The sequence below is a fragment of the Sebastes fasciatus genome, chromosome 9 (genome assembly GCF_043250625.1).
Source record: "Sebastes fasciatus isolate fSebFas1 chromosome 9, fSebFas1.pri, whole genome shotgun sequence".
Lineage (NCBI taxonomy): Eukaryota > Metazoa > Chordata > Actinopteri > Perciformes > Sebastidae > Sebastes > Sebastes fasciatus.
Window position 1 is genome coordinate 21,098,167 of NC_133803.1, and position 22,210 is coordinate 21,120,376.

At 38.6% G+C, this 22,210-nt stretch overlaps 1 protein-coding gene across 9 annotated transcripts in view; it reads right to left on the reverse strand.

Annotated features, from left to right (window-relative positions):
* The window catches only part of lyst (lysosomal trafficking regulator), a 74,939-nt gene extending 54,109 nt beyond the window's left edge, over positions 1-20,830 (reverse strand). For 5 of the 9 annotated variants that reach the window (XM_074646607.1, XM_074646604.1, XM_074646602.1 and 2 more), the window contains exons 1-4: positions 18,881-19,027; positions 18,510-18,766; positions 6,050-6,138; positions 307-505 (exon numbers count right to left, since the gene is read on the reverse strand). In XM_074646607.1, the coding sequence (XP_074502708.1) occupies positions 307-505; positions 6,050-6,138; positions 18,510-18,590 (369 nt within the window). In that variant the 5' untranslated portion in view covers positions 18,591-18,766; positions 18,881-19,027. Of the gene's footprint in view, positions 1-306; positions 506-6,049; positions 6,139-9,292; positions 9,409-14,206; positions 14,400-18,509; positions 18,767-18,850; positions 19,028-20,724 lie in introns of those variants that run through there. The other 4 variants (XM_074646608.1, XM_074646600.1, XM_074646601.1 and 1 more) reach the window with 4 other exon arrangements.
* Positions 20,831-22,210: the final 1,380 nt, after the last annotated feature.

Below are 22,210 nucleotides of genomic sequence, written 5' to 3' on the forward strand. Positions count from 1 at the left end.
TGTGCAAAAATTTAAATTTGCCATGCTGATATTAAACAGCTGCATGAAAAAAAGGTTTAATAGATTCATTAAAACATGAGTCAGATTTAAAAACTAAAAGCAGTGGCCTAAAGTGTAGTGTGAATATTACTGAATTGAACTACAGTAGTAGCATTTACATAATTTTATGACAATAGCTGCAACCCCCATGGCTGAAACTACAGTTTAAATGCACATATGACTGTATGATGCGGCCTCAAGGAGAAGAATGCTTATCTTGATGGACGTTTTTCATGAAGATTAATTTGTGGCCTTGAGCATCCTCACCTGGTCAATGATGGCATCCAGGGTGCTGAGCAACAGGAAGCCCCGTCCCCTGACCAGGTACTCTCCCAGTGCCACCATGTGACTCTCCTCCTCGTCTTCCTCCCGTGCCTCTGCTCTCTGGGCCACCGCACTGCATAGTTGATGTACATCAGTCAGGAACTCCCTCGCCAGTGTGTTACTGGCTCCACTCATGTCTGAGCTGCAACAGAGGAGTTAAAACATCATAAGACGGTGGCACAATCAAATCTATATACAAGCCCTCAAAACTACTATGTGGGATTATGAGGTCGTCCTTCATTAAGAGAAACCAATAAATTGTCATTTCCGGGTAGCTGCATGATTTTTAATTTAATACTGTAAATATAAATGAAAAGTTGTGAAATCATCTTTACAGACTTTAAAATTCCATAATAACCTTTCAGCATATTGTAATTCAAGTTTTCTGAGAGAAAACTAGACTTCTGCTCCTCCTCATGGCTCTGTTTTCAGGCTTTAAAAAATCTAGCCCGTGACGGGAGACTTTGACCAATCACAGGTCATTTTATTGAGAGAGCGTTCCCATTGGATGTGCTCCGGTCATGTGACAGGAACTTGGCGTTCCTTCACCAGATTTCACAATGGCGGCGGCATCAAAAACTCATTTTACAGCTAAAGTTCGCGAGTAATTGACAGCCGGCTCTCATAGACGGCAGCTGGAAAGCGGACCTCAGATCAGCTCTGACTGCTTGTTTTCCTCCGGTATGTGAAATCTTGCAGATGCCATTAGGAGCACCGGAGGACACAGAGGAACATGATTTTTTTCAGGTTACCTGTTTCATGTACTCATGTACACTTAAACGGATGTCGATTTTTTAGGTGAGCCTTTCTTATAGGTGGTTAAAATGTGTTTCTCTGCCGTCCCCATCCACAGCAGTACATTGCTTTGCTCCAGTGCTCCTGTCTGTTTCTCCAAGCATGGGGCACACCGACCTTCCTCTACTATAGGTAAAACACCTACTATGGATAAGTACCTCATACAACCTCACTTCAAAACACCCAAACTATCCCTTTAATAGAGCCATTCTTTGGCAATGAAAGTAAAGTAGAAAGCTGAAGTTATGGAAGTAATTTTAAGGAAAAACAGTAAGTTTAGAGTTCACCTCACATTCTAAATAAAACATAACAATCACACTACTGCTGCGATACTTGAATGCATATTAAGAATTTGGAAGTAGCAGCCTTTTGTCAATTCAGTTTTAATGCACACTTTATGGAGATGGATTGCCAAATATGAAAAAAAAATGGTTTACAAAAATAACAGTTTAGTGATTTTATCTGTATTTGTACTAATGTGACAAAGCTGCAGTTTAATCACATTAGTCATTCTGTTGGGGTCAATAATCTAATGGAAATGCCTGGATACCAACTAAGACACAAGTACAGTGAGATAAAAGAAACAAAGCCAACTCCTTCAAAAAGCCAAAGCATGGCGACATCTAGATAATCGTGTTGTTCCAGTTCTAGACCATAATCTGGAGGACTCAACACAACACACACCTCACATCTGTCTCCATTCACTGTTGAAGATACACACACCCTTTACAGGAAGGCCCCAATTACACAGCTCAACAATGAATTTACCAATATGAATTTAAGACATCAGGACTGAGCCATAAATAATTCCATCAGACAGTAACCAAATAACTTAGTGCTACATTACCAAACCTACTTACAACATACTAATATAATACGTAGAGAAGTGCTAGGTTAATACAAACTACAAGTATTTAATTTAAAAACCAACAAAGACTAATTCCTGACTCTAGCCTCTGTAATATACACGTATAGTCGTTCTCATCTCACCAAATGTTACTGGTTTCCTCCCAGTCATCTTGTGTTTGCTCCAAGCATGACTGTAGCTCTGCTGGCTGTATCTGCATACCTCCTCACACGACTGCTGACTGAATTTTCTGTTCTGCAGCACAAATTCCATTAAATTGGAATTTCAAATGGAAGCTTTCCAGATTCGCAGCAGATCAGCGTATCACATGAAAGCATGTGATGTCACATGGCGAGGGGACTGGCCTTGGGAATACTGACGAGCCCCCAATGCCCTGTGTAAGACCTCCGTAATCAACCATCATTCACAGTGACGCCCTTTGTATTCTCCACTACAACAACCGTTAAGGGATTTTTTTTTTATGAACAAACAGGTCTACTAAGAACAACTAGAAAAAGCGCCAAAAAGAGACAAGTTAGGTTTGATAAAGCATAGAGTACTCTATCTATTTACAAGATGAAACCCATATTATATTATTTTATTATTTATTTTTTATGACTTTAAGTTTATTGATTTCAAATTTTTAACAACACAAAACCACATCATAGAAAAAACACCTGAACAGAATCCCTAAACAACACTAGACTGAAGAAAGAAAAATAATAATAAAATAAAATAGGTGAGGATTGACTTATACTAAAAGATAAATAAAAGCAAACAGACAACAGCAAAATATTCATAAAACTAAGGCAAATCAAAATAACAGTATTAACATGGCATGTTGTTAAGTAAGTTATAATCTTCTACTAATTTTTATTCTATTCGTCTCTTATCAAGATTGCAAGTTTCTAAAAAACACGCTAAATCTGTCAACACGTACAAAATTATGTACAAAACATGTTTTTATTAGATTTGATGTTAACTCTATTATTTGATTATTGCAGCAGCTGTATTCATAGTTCTTGAGACCACGAGGTTTTCCAAAAAATTATTTGCTAAACACGTTATGTAATGTTTCCACTCTGAAGAGATCATTTTCAGGACATTTGCACTACTGAGGCCTGAATTCTACCTCTGTTAAGGAGTCACTGAACAATATCTACGCCATAGATACATAGGACATGATTTTTAGTCCTACACAACCACATAAGGAGCTAATTTTCTCAAGCATAACTTGAGAGTTTACATGAGAATTTGGTCAGAAGAGATTATGGACGAAGAAGCTGGTCTGAAGTTGCTAGAGGAAGGAAAAGGATGCAGCCTATACATGCATTTATTTGCTACTTTATGTGGTGACATTGCAAATATAGTCTTATCAATATCTGGATATTATAAAAGAAAAGTTGAACCCTACTGACCTGCTCTATCTTATACTGAATTGTCCTCTGAAAGAACAATGCTATTACAGTGTGTCACTGAAGAGTATTTAGTGACACAGTGTAACCTCAGTTAAAATTCAACCTCACCATGATAATTCATCTTTAGTCTGAGTGAAACATGTCTCTCCACTGAATGGAGCTTATTTAGGTCACAGGTCAGTCTCACACAAGCTAGACGCACATCCAAGAGGCTTTGACATGCTATGCTAGGTTTGACTTCTTAATGTGTAATAGCTACTGTTATTTCTAATAAAGCTAGTGTTTGTATTGCATTATCCAACACACACATACAGTATAAGCCTCAATAAAAAAAGCTAGCTACGAGAAATGTGTTATGTATTATGTGTTATTATGTAAATATTATATTATATTTCTGAAGTATTTCACACTTTTATCAACATGGGAGTGGGCAAATATGCTGCTTTATGCAAATGTACGTATATATTTACACAAATCTATGACTAATATCGTCCAGAAACCCTCACAGGTACTGCATTTAGCATAAAACAATATGCTGACATCATAACATGGCAAACTGCAGCCCAACAGGCAACAACAGCTGTCAGTGTGTCAGTGTGCTGACTTGACTATGACTTGACCAAAACTGCATGTGATTATCATAAAGTGGGCATGTCTGTAAAGGGGAGACTCGTGGGTACCCATAGAACCCATTGAAAATGGCCATGCAAGTTTTTCCTGCTAGTATAACATGGTACCAATGGATTCCTGAGGTTTTCTAGTTTCATATGATGCCAGTATCTTCACTGTTGCTTTAAAACTGAGCCCACTACAACCTAAAAATCCAAAGTTGCGTTATCGCATTAACTTTGACAGCCCTAGTAAATATGTTATTAAATTAGATACAATGCCTTCGGAAAAAAAATGACAGCTGACATATTGACAGTCCAGGCTGCATCGCCAAGAAAGATCAGGAGAGGATAGTTCTGTCAAAAATATTGAAGTATCGATACTGAATATTTGAAATATTCAGCAGTATCGATACACAGCTACCAGCTGCGCTTTTCTGCTCTCTCTTTTCTCCAAAAGCGAGTTGACACACACACACACACACACACACCGCTGTTTATCTTTTAATAGAAAACTAAAATTTGATGCCCTCAATGTGTCAATTTTTCCCTGTGGTATCAAAAATGGTATCGAATATCAATATTTTTCAAGGTATTGTATTGAAGTTAAAAATTCCAGTATTGTGACAACACCAATAGAGGATAAAACAATTAAATAGTTAAATAGTCACTCTCCCTTTGTGTATGCTCTGAATTTCGTATTGAGCACCCAATTGTCTGGGTTAGCATGGCTCCGGTTCATATAAGAGTACATCATACGGTGTCTTGAACCAGGATTCCTGTGTGTATAGTGCACTGTTAATAGAGTGTCAAGAGCTATAATGATTTCATGAAGGCAAACGTGGTTTATCCACATGACTAACTGCATCAATATATCTAGTTCTACTGCAAACAATGAGAAATTAAGTGTGAGCACGCACAAGATATAAATCTTGTGCGTTTTTTTTTTGTTCTATCAATTTAAATCTGTCACTGAGGACTGGGATGAGTTGTGATGCACATTTGTAAATGACAATAGAACACATCATGATAATGGATGATTTAAACTGTTTTGTTTTTATTGCGGGCTCTGATTGATGCCAAAAGCAAAGATGAACACCTGTTCAGATGAGCTCCACAAATCAACACTGCTTTTAAAGTTTCAACACAACAATGTAATTAATATCAATAAAAGCCTCCAACATTACCGATGCTGAAAGCCTTCTCATTTTCAGTGTAGCAACACTTTAACTAACTTACAAACTGATAATTAAAAAAAAATAAATACAATTCTAACATCATAAATTTGCAAATCTACAATAAAAGGAAAAAAAAGTGTGGATATCAAACTTAAAGAGAGTTTACGGCAGTGTAATGACTTGCGGATTTTGTGTTTCATTTCTACAACATCTGTTAGCTAAGTGCTCAATTATCGCAGATAAAAGCTCCAAAAATGTAAAAACATGAAACCCTCACAGAGCGAAACATTAAACTGCCTTAAGGTTGTCTTTAAACAAGGACATTAAATCAGGCATTTTAACCGAAGCCCCATTCTAACTAATCACTTTTCAGCTGAGGGAACACATGGCTCACGAATGCTAATGCACTCACTTAATTCTAGGTAGTGTGTGTGTGTCACTTATTTACAATGAACTGAATACAAACGAGAGGCACTTGAGGTGCTTAATGTCTACAATTTTCCTCATCAATATGGAAATCTATGCAGCAAGGTACTCCGAAAGGCTAATGCACCATGATTACATAATGTCTGCAACCTCTACTATAGTGGTGGGACATAAAAATGATGAAAATAAATCACTTCTGCAGTTACTTTCTTTGTTAAAGAGCAAAGTTAACTGTTTGCCCACTATACCACTGCGGAAGTCCATTTTTGTCATTGAGGTGTTGATTTAAAACCATGAACTCTTTGAGGCTGCAGTTTGTGATTCCATTATAAAGCACGGTGTTACCCACCCTTAGTGAGACAAAAACCTCCATCACAGTACAGTTAAAGATGTTAAAATAACAATGAGACCTACCAGAATTTCAGTGCATCTCTGCTGTTGTTGGGGTGGTGCTGCACATAGTGGAAGAGACAGAGGAAATTCTCCAGACCCTGAAGGCTGACCTGATAAGAGACAGATAAGAAAAAAGAGTAGGAACATGATTACTCACATGAAGAAGAATTGAAATGAAAAATGCACTACACAAAAGCAATAACCTTTCACTTGATAACCCATTATGACATTACTCTCAGTGATGTTATGTTTTGAAATCAATGGTACAGTCAATTAGATTGTGATGTAACAGCGAGTAATGTCATTATGTGGAACTCTTGCTCTAATATTGATCAGGTCAAATACAGTGCTGAAAGTCAGTATATTTTATTTCTCCTCTCCAACATCCCAATACAAAATACTGGAACCAAACCCATTTGTTCTTACACTCGATTTTTCATTAAAATGACACAAAAATAATTCAGTTGCCAGAAGCATAAGTCATGTTTAAGATATTGCATTTATCTCTGAACAAACTCACCCAGTCATATTCAAAGTAAAGGCTCATTGCTTTGAACAAGAGTCCGGTGGACAACACGACGATATTTAAAAATTTCTAATAACAATCTGCAATAAAAAGAACAGCACTGGAGAATGCCTGAATCTGGGGAAACAAAGCCCATATAAAGATGAGATCTGCCTCGCCACAGTGCTTAGGTCTGAGCCTCACTATAACGCAATCAAAGAATCTCTCACCACCAGAGCTGGCGAGGCAATCGGGACATTCTTAAAAGTGAGACAAGCCAGATGACCGCTTTTAACTGCATTACCGGTTCCAGGGTAGTGTGTTAAAATCTTCCCGCCCAGCAGACATGCGATTCTCTAAGCCAGCATCCTGCCTTCCCTTACACCAGCCAGGAGCTTGCTTTACTCCTCTGCTAATCTGACACCACTGACTGGAGTCATTCAGGCAACGCTGATCCCTGACTGATGTGGCTGCGCTGAGTGTCTGGGTCACAAAGCCAAAAGAATAGATACCACATTACCAGTCACATTACACTCAGTCTGACCTACGATGGCACTGACAGGATGGAAAAAACAACTTGTTAACCAAAGTTAAAGGGCTATACCATTTTATCAATAACAATATTATTACTATAAAGGGATGCATGCAGAAGTGAAGTCTGTGGGTTCACTACAAATCTGTTAAGCTGGTGAGCTTAGTACGCACATTCAATGCACGCTCTTTTAAAATTCAGATTGAGTCAGGTACCAATACCTAATCTTTTGACCACTAGTAGTTCAATGTGTTTATGATTAAATTAAGAGCATACAATTGTTCATCTAGCCCTTATCGTTGCTAATTTTGCACTTGAAGTGCGCTAGATCGAAGCATTTCACTCTAAAATGTAGCTAACAAAAGGGTAAAGTGCATTTTCTCATATTGCAATATATATATAGCAGAAAAAAATGTCAGTTTTTTCCAACATCGTGCAGCCCTAATTTGTTCATTAACAGGGATGTAGCACAGCGTGGAAGTGAAAACAGTGCTCTGTTTATTTTAATGAGAAAGTACAGTGATAAAAATATGTTGTTACTAAAATCAATGAATAATCGTGATATCAATATGGATAAAAATAATCATGATCATCATTTTGGCCATAATCGTGCAGCCCTACTAGTAGTGCTATGGAGCAATGTTTGTACAAGTGGGTCCCAATTTTGTTTGTATCATGTCTGCACAGAAGAACACGAGCATGAGGGCAACGTGGTACACACTCTTGGCAATCATTAGTAACGTTAGTCTACTGATTGACAATTGGTGGCGATAGCGCCGAAAGAAGGATAGCACCGACTGTGAAGAAGAAGACCTGCTAGCAAGCAAACCAAGGAGAGTTAAAAGAGGAGATGTCACAGCTTTATATAGTGTCATATCATTATACAACACATGCGCAGTAAAATCTGGTCTGCACTTGCCGAACGGCTCACTAGCTGGTGCACGATCATAGAACATGAGGATGATGGATTCGTTTCACTGAGGCATCTGCAGGGAGGGTGTCAAAAGTAGCCTATTTTATGGGTGAGAATGACAATTCTGCAATTATTAAAAAGATCTTTAATAAAAACCATAAACAAATGCTTTCTATTTGAAAACGTTCTATTGTATATCAGCCACCATCCATTCGAGTGTACCCAAAAAGTTCTGTCATGCCGAACACACCCAAGTGGACACTATCCCTTTATTTCTAGCGCCGTCTGCTGTATCCTCCCCAACATCGCAGTTCCAGTTACCCTGCGAGTGTGTCATACCCCATAGCTCAAGACCGTGTCCTAGCCTCCATTCAATAGCTTCGAAGCAAACAAGAATATAATCAATGTAGGGTTTAAAGTATTCAAAACATTGGCTTTACAAATGTTTTATGAGGAGAGGAACACATTCAATATAGACCTAAAGAATACACACAATGCGTTAGAAACACTGGATGTAAACATAACTTTTGTTTGCTAGAAAACTCCACAGAGCACCTTTAATTCCTCTTATTTTGGAGAAAATATGCATCAACTAAACACTGGCACTCAACAGCACCACCACTTTCACCAGCATTAGTTTGCACCCTTGGATTCCCTACAAAACAATAAAGCTGTAGTATAACTCCATACATACATAGTGATATGTCACATTGACACCACAGCAAATCATTTAGCTGCATGGACACTGATTTCGACAGACTCTAATCCTGGAATCTAAAGCAGAAAGTGACAAACACAGAAAGCACGTGACATAAAACAGCCCTTTAAAGAGTAAATGTGGCTTTATGTACAATTATAGTGCGTTTACTATTTTCTGTGTCTTCTTTACATGTTGTGTTTTCTTTACATGCCCTAAAAGACATATCCATAGCCAACTATGCAGTGTATCTGTAAAACTGATGTGCCTACTCTCCATGACTAACAACACAAGAGGGAACCTTTGAAATCGGTTATTCAGGTGTCTGCAGTTTCGTCACGACTCTGCTTTTGCTGCTAACCGTCGCGGCGAGGACGGGGACCGAGGCCACTCTTCTGGCAAAACCCAGCTCTGTTGTATAGTTACATGGTGAGTCAGCTTCCTTCCTGTGTCACAACTGTCAAAGCGAGTTTTGTGTTGCTTGTTACCACTATGAATCACATTAAAAGAGCTAGCAAATATGCAATATAACATGGGCTAAAAGATGAACACATTAATGTCCTAAAATTTGAAGTTGCAGCAGGTGATGATGATGGTGCAGATTTGACCACACTCACCAGGGTCAAGGAAGGGCAGAGAGGGTGACACTTCAACAGCTGAGGCAAGAACCCACCCAAGCAGTGAGGGGATGGGTGGGGAGGTAGGTGGGTGAGGGTCACTGCACACCAGGGGTCTGGACAACATCACACGGGGGAGACGGGAAGAGAAAGAAATGCATAGGAGAGACAGGAGAGGACAGGGGTAAAACAGAGCTGACAAGAACATAAAGGTGAAAGAAATAACTGCAGCAACAGATGAGAGCAGAGATAAACAGAGGGAGGGACCGGCAGGAAATCAAAGCTTCAAGGTTGACAAAACTGTTATTAGTTTAATAAATAAGCCCTGGAGTTACGCTGGGGCTGTGCACTCAGTCTATTAAAGTTAAATCTCCCAAAATGAGCATCTAAAATGACTTGATTTGTCCTTGTGTTATCAGTGTATCTGTTGTGGCCGCATTCCTCATATTGGAAAGGGAGACTACGTGGTTCTTGATAACACTAATTTCCCAGCAACAGGGTTGTTTTTTCCCTCTGAGGCTCTAATCCAATATTACAATGCACTCGGCACAAACCAGCCAGGGTGATTTGATAATGGAGAGACTGCCAATACTGATTAATACAGCTTGGAGGGGAAATCAACAGCTCACAAAGCCCCGAGAACACATTTCTGTAAGCAAAAAAGAAAGCGTTGACCTTTCCTCTGCAGTGATGAACTTCTTTATTAGCTCATTTGTCATGTAGACATACACAGGCTATCTGGGTAGTTGAGACAAACGGCTACGGATTTCACTTATTGACACTTTTATGTTAAGCTGTTTAGCTTTTATGCTATGTTAGCTATTATATGATTTGTTCTATATAATTTTAGTGATGCAGACCTGCAGGCTGCCTGGCCAAAGAGAAATTATCTCACGATAAGAATACACATTTAAGTTGGATAATAAGGGAGACACACACAGCATAGATTCATCAGAATTGAGGAAAAAAAACAACACTCTTTTAATAATATTTAACCAATACTTTATGCTCTTTTTCTTGCCTGGTCCAGGAAGGTTAGAGGTCAGATTCAGCTACAGAACAGCATGCCTGATGCGGACACTTGCTTAAGGACACCTCAGAAGGAAACACATTTGCTCACACTTGCTTGGTTTGTATACACCAGACCGACAATACGTCATCCGGAGTAGGCTTGCATGACCACGCCCCCATTTGGGGGAAAACAATCCAACATTCCTCATAGACGGTAACAGCGTAAAGAGAAGAAGTTGAAACATGTATCTTAACTTCTACTTTAAACAAATCGGTAATAGTATTAAACGCTATGCCGAAGAATTGCTATGTAGATGGTTGCACCAACAATACACCAAAAACGCTGATCTCCGATTTGTTCCCTTGCTATGTCCTAAAAAACATATAGTTGAGGGGCTTTATGGCTCCAAGCTATAGACAAGACCAGCATAGAGTCATCGCCGAGGCTGCGCTCCCTTTTAGGGGAAAGAAACTCGCTGTCACAGGAGAGAAAATGGAAAATGACAAAAGCTGTCGTGTAGCGGGTTAACCAAGGCTTTCACACCAAGATTTGAGGCACATACAACACATGAATATTCACTGTCAGTGTGGTAAATCACTAAATAATGCTGGTGACCTCGGCTAGCGTGGCTATCTAACGTTAGCTTGAGGCTGCTGCAGTAATACAGTCATACATTAACGTTATAGCAGCATCAGACTGTCGTCTCCAACTAAATCTCAGCCTGTAGATCAAACAGTTGGCTATTAACAGGTTGGTTATTGACAGACACTTAGCCTAATGTGATTCAATCAAATATGTATAGAAGTCTGGATAAGCAATATCTGGCCACTGTGTTAGACGGGGGAAGACTGAAGGGACATGGTGGCAATCAACCATCATTTATTAATGTATCGCGAACGCTCAGGTTCAGGCAAGGTAGCAAAATAATTATTAGACATGTGTATAAAACAAACACTTGTTTAACAAGAGATGAATGCATACAAATTTGTCAAAATTACAATCCAAACATACGTCAAATTGCATTGAAGTCTATGAGATCTTTGGTTTTCTTTCCCCCAAAAGGGGGCGCGGCCTTTTTGCGAAGTATCTGTATATGCCAGTCTGATGTATACTTAAGTCTCTATGTTTTTAGCTTTTTCTTTTGTCAGAGGGTGGCTTTATATGAGAGGAATACAGGTTTGAACACTGAAAGCCCAACCAAAGTTTCCATAATGGCTCGGACATGGTGGCCGTGACCTGTTTCTTTTATCCAACATAGCAATCATGGGAGGCCTAGTCATGGGAGTCTGATGGCTGAGTCACCCACACTGGTACAGACTTTCCTCTCAAGCTCTCTTTGGATAATTGGGTAGACTACAACTTGGCAGAGGCAGTGAAAGCGATGTGATCCTGTCCTCGTGAGAGAGAAGACGTGGGGCGTTGGTTATGCAATGTTTTTTTTCCGGTTTGAGATCTCTACTGATCTAATTTGACATTTGGGTGATGAGCATCATGAGGAGCCCCTAACGTTCCGCATTTCCTCACAAACTACTACAGCGAGAGAGCAGAGGCGCTTCGCTTTCCCCCCCCTTTAAGACACACAACAAAATGTCAAGAGGCTACCATCAAAAAGCATGTTTGTGTTTCTGTCAGTGTCAGATCCACACTGTCACAAACCGTGACCTTTATTCGAGCATAGCCACTGTGCAGGAAATGAAAATATGTCCCTTTCTGTTTCTTTGTTTTCATTACAGGGAGATTGAGAGTGCAAGCTTGGTCAAAATTATAATCCAAACAGCCTGCTCTGGCCTCTCTCTCCCCTGGTGGACTGAGAGACTCTGTTTTTGAGGAAGAGTTCGGACTTAATAAGATGCCACCGAGTGGAAAAAGCTGGGACAGAGCAATGGTTGGACTCTGACTCACCCCAGAGCTACAGACATGAATTATTCATCCATTCAGCCAATCGGTTGGAACAGCCCTGGAGACCAGAGCGAGTAGGAGTTTGGTTGAAACTTAGGACGGAACAATAAATGCAGATGTGAAACAAGTCCTGTGGTCAACCAGCAAACCTGAGAATGCAACTTCACTTGCGACAACATACTAGAAATCATGAAAGTCACACCGAATAAAATGATCAACAATCTTTGGCAGAAGTAGTATGATTATCACAAGACATCATGATCAGAGCATGACTGCATGCTTTTTATGGTTGGACCGTAGCACTTTCAATTTCACTCTAAGAGCAATGTCATGGTGAATTCACGAAAAAAAGTCTGAGTATTAATGGCAAATTACTGTGCAATAGTTGAAACGGCTTCATCACACGAATATGTTGCCAGATATGTTTAAAATTAGTAGGCCTATAATTTCTAGTGTATGTATTTCAGGACTGGCACTTATATTGTGGTACATGTGATTTTGACACAGTAGGTGGAAGAATATCTGTGCGTTCCAATACCCATACTACCATACTATTTAGTATGAAAGAAAAATATTTAATATGTCCCAATACGTAGTATGTCAAATGCAGTATGCCAAAAATACCAGGATGTCCAACTGCATCTTGCAGTATGCAAGCCAGCATGCTTTTCTGGCTATTCTGACCCACAATCCCTGCACAGCGGAAGATACATCAATACGGCTCAGTCTAGTTAATAAAGGCTGCGTTCCAAATCGCATACTTTTTCTTTTTACTTCAAATTTCGTGCTACAGAGTGCAATGCATATGAGCAAGAGGTTCAAAGTTCAATTTGCAATGTTATGACAAAGTAGTATGTCCCAATTGTATGCCTACTGCATGTAACAGTATGTACTTTGTAAGGGCAGCTGCAGTATGTACTAAAAGTAAAAAGAGTGCGATTTGAAACGTAGCCTATGACTGGTTAGAGGTAACAAGTTATGAGGGAAGACCTTTTGGTGTGAAACTCCCCCATCACTTGAGGTTAGGCAATACTAACCCTGAAAACATGTGGGCTGAGACAGCTCCAGTCTGATTGGTTGGTTTTTCCATTTTAGGTTACAGTGCTTTAGAAATTACTTATCTGAAAAAGTCCCATAATTCTCCAAAAATGCAGTAAAGTAGTGATTCTCAACTGCTAAGACTTTACTACTGTATGTCCATTGTTGTTTTGCTGAGAAACAATACTGCCTTTAGGCTATACATAATAACACAACTCACATGTTAGAATAATCATGCAAAAAAAAATTTGCTAAACTGACATACTTTATGCAGATATACGGTAGGCCGTTTAATAAATGTTGGATATATGCTAGTCAACATCATCCAGTTTTATTTTACCAGACTGCTGTATGAAAATGACAAGAGAGACCCATTAATGCAGCAATTATGCTATTTTTCCCCACTTAACTGTGCTCTTCGTTACTTAGATGTGGAATATGATCCATACACATTATTATTAATTGCTTAGATAGCTAGAGCAGAACATATCACAGCTGACCTTAAAGCCACACAAACTACACAACATAACGTCTCTGATAATACAATCATGGAAATAATGTACACAGCTTTTACCAAAATAACCGATATAAGAAATGGTGCATTTCATATTGTTCAGTTCTGACAAGCCAAATAATGAACTTTGGGGATGCAAAGCGCTGCCATCTTTACTCCCTCTTTAGTATTCACTACATTTCGCCTATGCTTTGCTCGACAAGTTTAATCTTCTTTAGACAAGGATTCAGGGATTTACCACAGAAGGAATGTAAAGCACAGAACTGAGTTTAGAAAGCTAATGGCAAGTAATGTGGGTGGAATATGTGACCAGGGCTGTCCTAATTCAGAAAATCACAATCGGCTTTACACAAAAGTATCTGTTGTTACAGATTAAGTGACAATGAATGTACAGACAATGGACATATGGCTTATAAACATGACGTCAGAGTAGCTACAGAACGATACTCACATAGATGGGTCCAATCACCCTGTAGAAAAATTTCTTTTCAAATGCAGGGCAGGTCATCCATTTTTATGTAAAAGCTAAATTCAACGAGAGTTAGCATTAGCCTGCAACTGACTGCATTTAATATAAGAGTGAAGCAGAGCCAGCAGAGATTAGTTAGCTGGTGGAGCCCCTTGATACCAGCAGACCAGAAAAGTGAAGTGTTCCAAACACCACGCTTTGGTGTTTGGAAACATCCTGTTAGCTCATAATGAAACTGAACAACACACAGCAACAAAACCTGGGCTCTTGCTTGGCTCCTGGCCAGGTAACCATTCTACTAAATTGACTCTGCTCATCAAGATTCAGAGAGATTGGGCAGAATAGAAAGTGTCCACACTGATACTTTTATGCAAGTGTGCCTAAGGTAGATTTCCCTCATAGTTGAACCCACTAATACGGTAGTTTGGCTCCATGAAAGGAAGAAATTCTAAAGAATGGAAAGAAAAGACTTAATGCCTCAAATCCTATTATACTGAAGCTATAATGCAAATACGCTTAGTCGCTTACCTAAAGTAAATGCTACAGTTGATAATAGTGGATTTCGTATAATGGTGTATCTAATGTGTAGTGAATATATAGCAAGTAGGAGGATGCCACCAATGCTCTGCTTTATAACCAGAGCTAGGCAGATCCACCACAACAGTTTGCTCCGTCCCTAGATTTAGATTTACATTTTTTTATAGATTTTATTTAGGAATGCACCGATACTGGATCGGATATCGGGGCAATACAAACTCAAATAGCTGGATCGGATATCGGTGACAATGTGGCCAATCTATTCAGTTCAATTCTATGTTTATATACTATATACTGGTATTTTAATTCCTGTTTAAGTTTTGACAAATCTGTTGCTGCATTAAAAAGTTTTACACTTGAATTGTAATTACTGTTAATTTTGATGGTAAAAATGGATGGTGTACGACTTATTATCTAAAAATAAAGAACAATTAAATGTATTTATTGGTCACATTTTGTTTTACAAAGTTAGGAAAGCAATGTTTAAGTCAAGCCTGATACCCAAAGCCCAGGTTTCGCTATCGGGACTAAAAAAGTCGGATCGCTGCATCCCTAATTTTATTTATTTACACATATAAAACAAGTACAAGTTCATATTACAAAAACAAAAGTGATGGAGAGGTGCAAAAAACCCAATTGTAAAAAGAGAATAAAATATTAAAAAGGATGGTAAAGAGAGAGAGAGAAGAAGAAAATTGAGACTGTGGTTCACTTTGACCTAAAAAAATAGAGGCCGTATAAAAAATTTAATCTTTTTATGGCATTTCTGCTTTTTCAAAAAACTATTAACTGCGAATGATTGTCAAAACAGGAAACAAAAAGAGGAAAGTATGGTCAAACATCAGGTCAAAGTTAGACCCAACCCAATGAGCCATCAAGGCATCCCAGTTCTGTTACTGTCCTTGGTCATTGTGCATGTGAAAAACTAGCAAGAGATTAATCCTGATAGAAATGCAGATGAAAAGCAGAGAGATGAGAGACAAGAACGCAAAGAATAAAAGATGAGGAGGGAGAGGAGAAAAAGAGCAAGGCTGCTGTCACACTTTTTTGTGGTATCTTATTGATTACTGCAGGAGAAGGCGTCTTTTTGCCCTCCACATTTCACTGTAAAGTGTGATCACAGAATTGGATACAGAGCAGCAGGGCCGAGTCTTGCCGTCTGGTGGGCGTTAAGACAAGGGCCTTTCAGTCGTTGGACCGTTTCCATGATCACTTAATCATGTTTACCTGCAATGACTAGCAGACGCCACAGATGGTAGGAATGTACAGTATAAACTTGTGCACTGATGGGATTTCCAGAAAGAGCTGGAGAAAAATATAATTTGCCAGCAGTGCAACAGCATCCATGTGAGTGCTGCAGCCTGCCACTGTTTGTTCCCATCAGATTCAATCAGGAGGGAAAGCTAACTTATCAGCAAACCGGAGAGTACAGCTGTGCTCACTAACCATCTTTCTCTGCATCTCTCACACACAGACACACACACACACACACACACACCCACGCACACGACGCTTTGATCACTGCAAGGCTGACAAGTGGAGGAGCAAACACAGTCATCCCAAGGGAGCTGTCACAACAAAAAGTGACATAAAAAGTTACCATTAATAGAAATGCAGAGCCTGCTTGGTGCAGTCCAAGCGTTAGTATTACTATGACAACTGGGAACAAGCCAGCACCATTTCTACAGCTGATATCCTAATGCACATGATTAACAAAAGAAACGAAGCATATACACACCATTTCCAAGAATGTAAAAACCCTACAGGGTTTCTCAGCACTCGTTAGCTTTAAAAATGATAGCAGGTCTGTCTTTTAAAGACGACTCACACGTGATAAATCAAAAATAATCGACTAATATAATGGCTAAATCACCCCATCTGTGTGTGTGTGTGTGTGTGTGTGTGTGTGTGTGTGTGTGTGTGTGTGTGCAGGGCAGATCACTCAGCCTGCAGTCCGATCCTAATCCAAGTCTCGTGATCTGGCTGCTGTTAGTTCTCTGACAGCAGGAGGGGGGTGAAAAGAGCTGCAGTGGCCTGACAGAAATTTAAGAACCAACGCCACTCACTCCTAAATCACCGACACGGAAACAAAAGTGTACTTGCACAACACTCATAATGAGCAATCTGTGGTTTACATCTGCCTCCACCTCTGTGAAGTGACTCACTGATAGTCCTGCTTGCGCTTGTGCTGTGTACAAGTTACAGCTTTGGCTCTAAAAGTGGCACCTAGGGACCGCCAGGAGGATTCAAGGCATCCCATCCCGAAGCAACGAGGGGAATCATGTTCTACCACAATGGCAGAATGACACGTACTCAACGACTCTCAATCCTGCAGTTACAAAATATGTCATATCTGAAGACAAACAATCTTCCCCGATTCTCAGGAGGAAATCTTATAAAAACAGGCATCTGTAGTGTCCTGAATGTCTCTATACAGATGTTTCATTTGAAGTTTTTTGGGGTGTTTGAATTAGTTAAACAAGTACAAACACTTATATACACTTGCTACTTTATCTAAACTTCACATACTGTTTTTCTGTTAAAGAATGTACTGTATATAGAACAGAATTAACATGTGTGTCTTTTTTTACTGTCATTTTCTACAGTCGTGTAATAGCCTCTTCTAGTTTCATAATTTCATAGTTTCACACTCACTGTGGAACAGCTGACGCACAAAACAGAAAGTAATTTAGGAAGCTTGAATACAAGGAGCTGACTAAAAAGAAGGTCTCTTGACAATGTTTGAAATAGTTGGATATTCTTAAAGTGATCATTTGGAATCAAACTAATACCCAGCACTGTTTAGACGCAGTAATATTTGGATTATGGTGTGTCAAATTAAAATTGTAAACAAACAAGAAACCCTCATGGAGAAAGGAGGAATGAGGGTATGTTTGTTCACATACTTAAGAAAACTACCATGAGTGAGCAATAATAAATGGATTTATGCTGTATTTGAAGGTATAATCTCCTATTTTCTAATTCAAATTAAATACAGTATGTGGCAAGTTCAACTTTGACCCGTTTTCAAACTTCATTATATCATAAATATTGGGTTTCGTTCATCTAATTGTCCCAAAATAACATGGATGAAAGTAATTCATAATTTCTGGGGTGTTTTCTTACTCAAACATGAAGTATTATTGACCATAAATTACAAAGTGTAAAAAACTTGTGGTAATGAGTTGGAATGAAGTTAGCTAAAAAGGTGTCATTATGTGCTGCCATTGGAAATGTTTTATATTATAATATTCATAATATTCTGACTAAACTTTGACATATATCCATCTGTGATAATCCATCAACATTATGTTCCTCTGATACTAACTATAGTCAAAATTATTAATAATTTCTGCCTTTTTTTTTTTTACTCCAAAAATGAGGTTTCATTTCATGTAAATGAAGTGACCATAAATGACCATACCATAACCATGACCATAAATTACAAGAACAAGTGTAAAAACGGAACGAGGTTGGCTAGAAAGGTGTAACACAGAATTTGGTGATAATTTATAGTTTATGCTTCATAAACCGTCAAACCAGACCAAAACGTGCAAGGTCGACGGGAAGACAATAGGAGGGTTAAACAATGATGCAAACAAATACTGTTTATCCATCAAAATAAACACGATATACCTGACTGTATCTTCTAGGAGGCTTTTTCCAGGACTACAAGGCAGTGGTCCAAACTAAAAGTAAGCATCACCTCCATCCTACAGTAAGTGTAGTGTCCGCCAGCAGTGCCTACCTGCAGATCCACTCCTTGCAGTCTACAATCCATGTACTTTTCCCACGCATATGACAGATCAGTCTGCTGTGGACTGGCCATGTCGTCCACAACTCCCAGGTACAACACCAATCAGGGCGTTGAGGAAGTCAGGAATGACAAAAAATCTCCTTCAGGTGGCTGAAAGTGCCCCGGACGAAGCCCCAAATGTTCTCCTGAGTCATTCATAGCAGCTTCATGATTCACTGCGCTGCTTTGCCACTTTTTAAATTGAGCTCCTGCAGAAACAGATACACAAAGTGTGAAGGGTTAGCAAAACACACAATCAGCAGTAGCAAAGCCTGTTTCGCTTTTGTTTTTACCCAAGCACTCTGCAGTTGATTATGACGCACTTTAACCTGACTTGAACTCCAAACTTCACGACGAGCTCCACACACACTGTAGCATAACCAAAACAAACCGGAGTGTAGCAGTGCACTGAGCTAGCTAGCTAGGTATCTGACAGAAACAACCTGCGTCAAATCCTCAAGCAGGTTCAAGCAACCAATTTCCGGTAGGGGATTTTGTTTCCAGAATAAAAGCATCTAACAGTGTTAAGATTCAAGATTCAAGCCCTTTATTGTCATTGTGTAGTACAACGAAATTAGATTGTGACAATCCCATAGGTGCTAATGAAAAGATAATACACTAATACAAAAAAGAGATGGTGCAATAATGGTGCAGATAATGCAATATAAAATATAAAAATACAATATGTATATACATATGTAAATACATGATCATGTGGAAAACTGATATATAATATAATGGAGATGAGAAATATGATCATTTTAAAAGTAAATCATTATAAATCTAAGGGCCACAAACATAACTCCAATAGGAATATTTTGAGAATAAATGTGACCATACAAACATTTAGATATTTTACATTTTTACAGATAAATCCGCCTTACACTAGTAATTTGTTCAACATGACAAACTATTCCTTGCAAGGTTAACTTTGGCGCCACCTGCCTACATCATATATGTATTTGTAATTAATAGCGGAATATAATTATTAAATAATGTTTATAATAAAGTAATTTTCAATATTTTTTTAGGTAAATATTGGGGTAATTTGGCAGTAATTCCAAAGAAATTTCAAATAGGTTACTTTACTAATCATCACCTAATTACCATGAAATTTGCAGACCTGTAAAATGAAGTGTTACCATATATTTAATTTAGGCTTTAGAATTGCTTTTTAAATAATATTTCTTAATAAAGGAAAACCTGTCTGCCATGGTGGCAGGTGAACTGTAATTTCCACCTTCTACAGCCAACATTTACACTGTTATTTAACAGGTGGCAGGTGCTAATTTTATTCCCTGCCTCCAGGACGACTTATAGATTTTAAATGTTCATTCAGTCAAAATGCTATTTCTGTCCAAGCACTTTTAAAGGTTTATTTTATTTTATTTCCTCTCCTCTCCTCTCCTCTCCTCTCCTCTCCTCTCCTCTCCTCTCCTCTCCTCTCCTCTCCTCTCCTCTCCTCTCCTCTCCTCTCCTCTCCTCTCTGTGTGTGTGTGTGTGTGTGTGTTGGTAATGTAAGGTAATGCAGTTCAGCTTTCAACTCTGCCAGTTGTACATTTCATCTTCTAGGGTTTTCTGCAGTGCAATGCATTTGAGCCTTAACATTTTTAGGCAAGTCATTTCACATTTCTGCATTTCCTGCAATGCTTTGCAATAAATTTGAGCTGTCAGCATTCCCACGCATTTTCAGCAGGAAATGCATTTTCTAGTTGTTGATTTACACTTTTAATTGAATGTCTACACCTCCAGTTCAGGATTGAACTGATTCTCAGAAAAGTTGCAGTTAGTCTTTTATTTTGAAAGTCCTGCTCGTTGGCTGTGTAGCTAATGTTCTAGCTAGCTTGACAACAAGAAACAGCAGGACAGCTCGATAATTACAACCATAATATAATCATTAATACTCTACTAGCCTTAGAGACGATAAACTTAATCTTTTCAACAACCTATCTCAATGAACAACATATATTTCCCTGTATTTTAGCCGCGTTGCCAACAGTAATAAACGTTAGCTGTTGTTGCTCCGCAACCGCTGCAGCTGTCAGATACTGTGTTAGCAGAGAGGAGCGAACATTAACGACATTTACCACAATAAGCAGACTATTAAAGGCATTAGCGACATCTTAATACACAGTTTAAAGTGGGATTAATTCATTTTCATACATACCTTTCGTTTCCCATCAATTAAAGCCAGATAATGCTGCTAGCCGTCCAGCAGACACTGACTTATACCGTGTGTGATTCTGCCCTCAGCGATGACTACTAGGCTTTGCCTTACAATAACGAGTCTCTGCTTTAGTGACCACTTTGCATATATTGAGGAGGCAAACCATCACATGTTCAAGGTTTCCAATTAATGTGATTCAAAAATAGTTTCCACATTTATATATATCACAGACTACGAATAAAAAAATATTCAACACTTTGTTTATTTCTTTTTGAGAAGAAAAATAATAATTTATTAAAATCCTATATGCACCCTAAAGCCATTATTTTGGAAATAATTGCATTCTATTATTTTACAATATAGTTCATTTTATATATTTAGTGTGACGTGTTTATACAATTAATATTAACTACCATGAACTACGTAATTGTTGTTAATTTACACTTTTCATTGAATGTCTGCACCTCCAGTCAGGGTCTGAAATTAATCTTTTTCCTCACCTGCCGCTGTGGCAGGTCACTGAACATTTCTACCGGACACTCATTTTTTTTTGTCTGCCACTTCTGAAATCTAGGTATAACGCTTTAAAACTGTAAACACTGACTCAGTGGTACCAGACCGTAGAATTATGGAATATATCACGTTCCATAATTCATGACTTAATCCATGACTATATTTGGTAACACTTCATTTTACAGGTCTGCAAATGTCATGGTAATTAGGTGATAAATAGCAAGTTACCTATTTGAAATTTCTTTGAAAATCAGCGATGTCTACAAGACAATTCTTATACAAAAGACTGATTTATCCGTTTTTTATCTGTTAAAACAGGGTACAAATAATCCTCGCAGACTCGTCTGAGGGTCAGAATGGCACATATGTGTTAATAAGCGCTCACAGCCGGTGACCCGCCCACTGACTTCTGTTCTGCTTCTGATTGGATGACTCACAATTAAATCCCCATCAATCAAAGCGTTGCGTTCAGGAACGGTGGTGCGTTTGATAACTCTCTGTAAATCAGCAAATGGGTACCTTAAAGGTCCCATATTATAAAAAAGGTGAGATTTTCATATTTTTTAATTATAAAGCAGGTTTAAGTTCTATATAAATACTGTGAACGTGTCGAAACACTCAATCCACAGAGAAATACACACAACCCGTATTCAGAAACTCTGCATTTGAAACAAGCTGTCAGGATTTCTGCCCATTCGTGATGTCACGAATATACAATATTTAGACCCTTGACATAATTTTAAATGTAAACATGCTAAATGTGTCCCAGTTTATTCCTGTTTGCAGTGTATGTGAATGTCATCAGCTGACAGGAAATACACATGGACCCAAGCTGTTGCCTAGCAACGCGATTCTGTTGCAATTCCGTCAAAATGTGCTAAAACGGAGCATTTCAGACAGAGGGTAAATACAGGCATATTCAGGCAGACAGTATGAGGGAAAATATTTTTTTTTTGAACATAACAGCATGTAA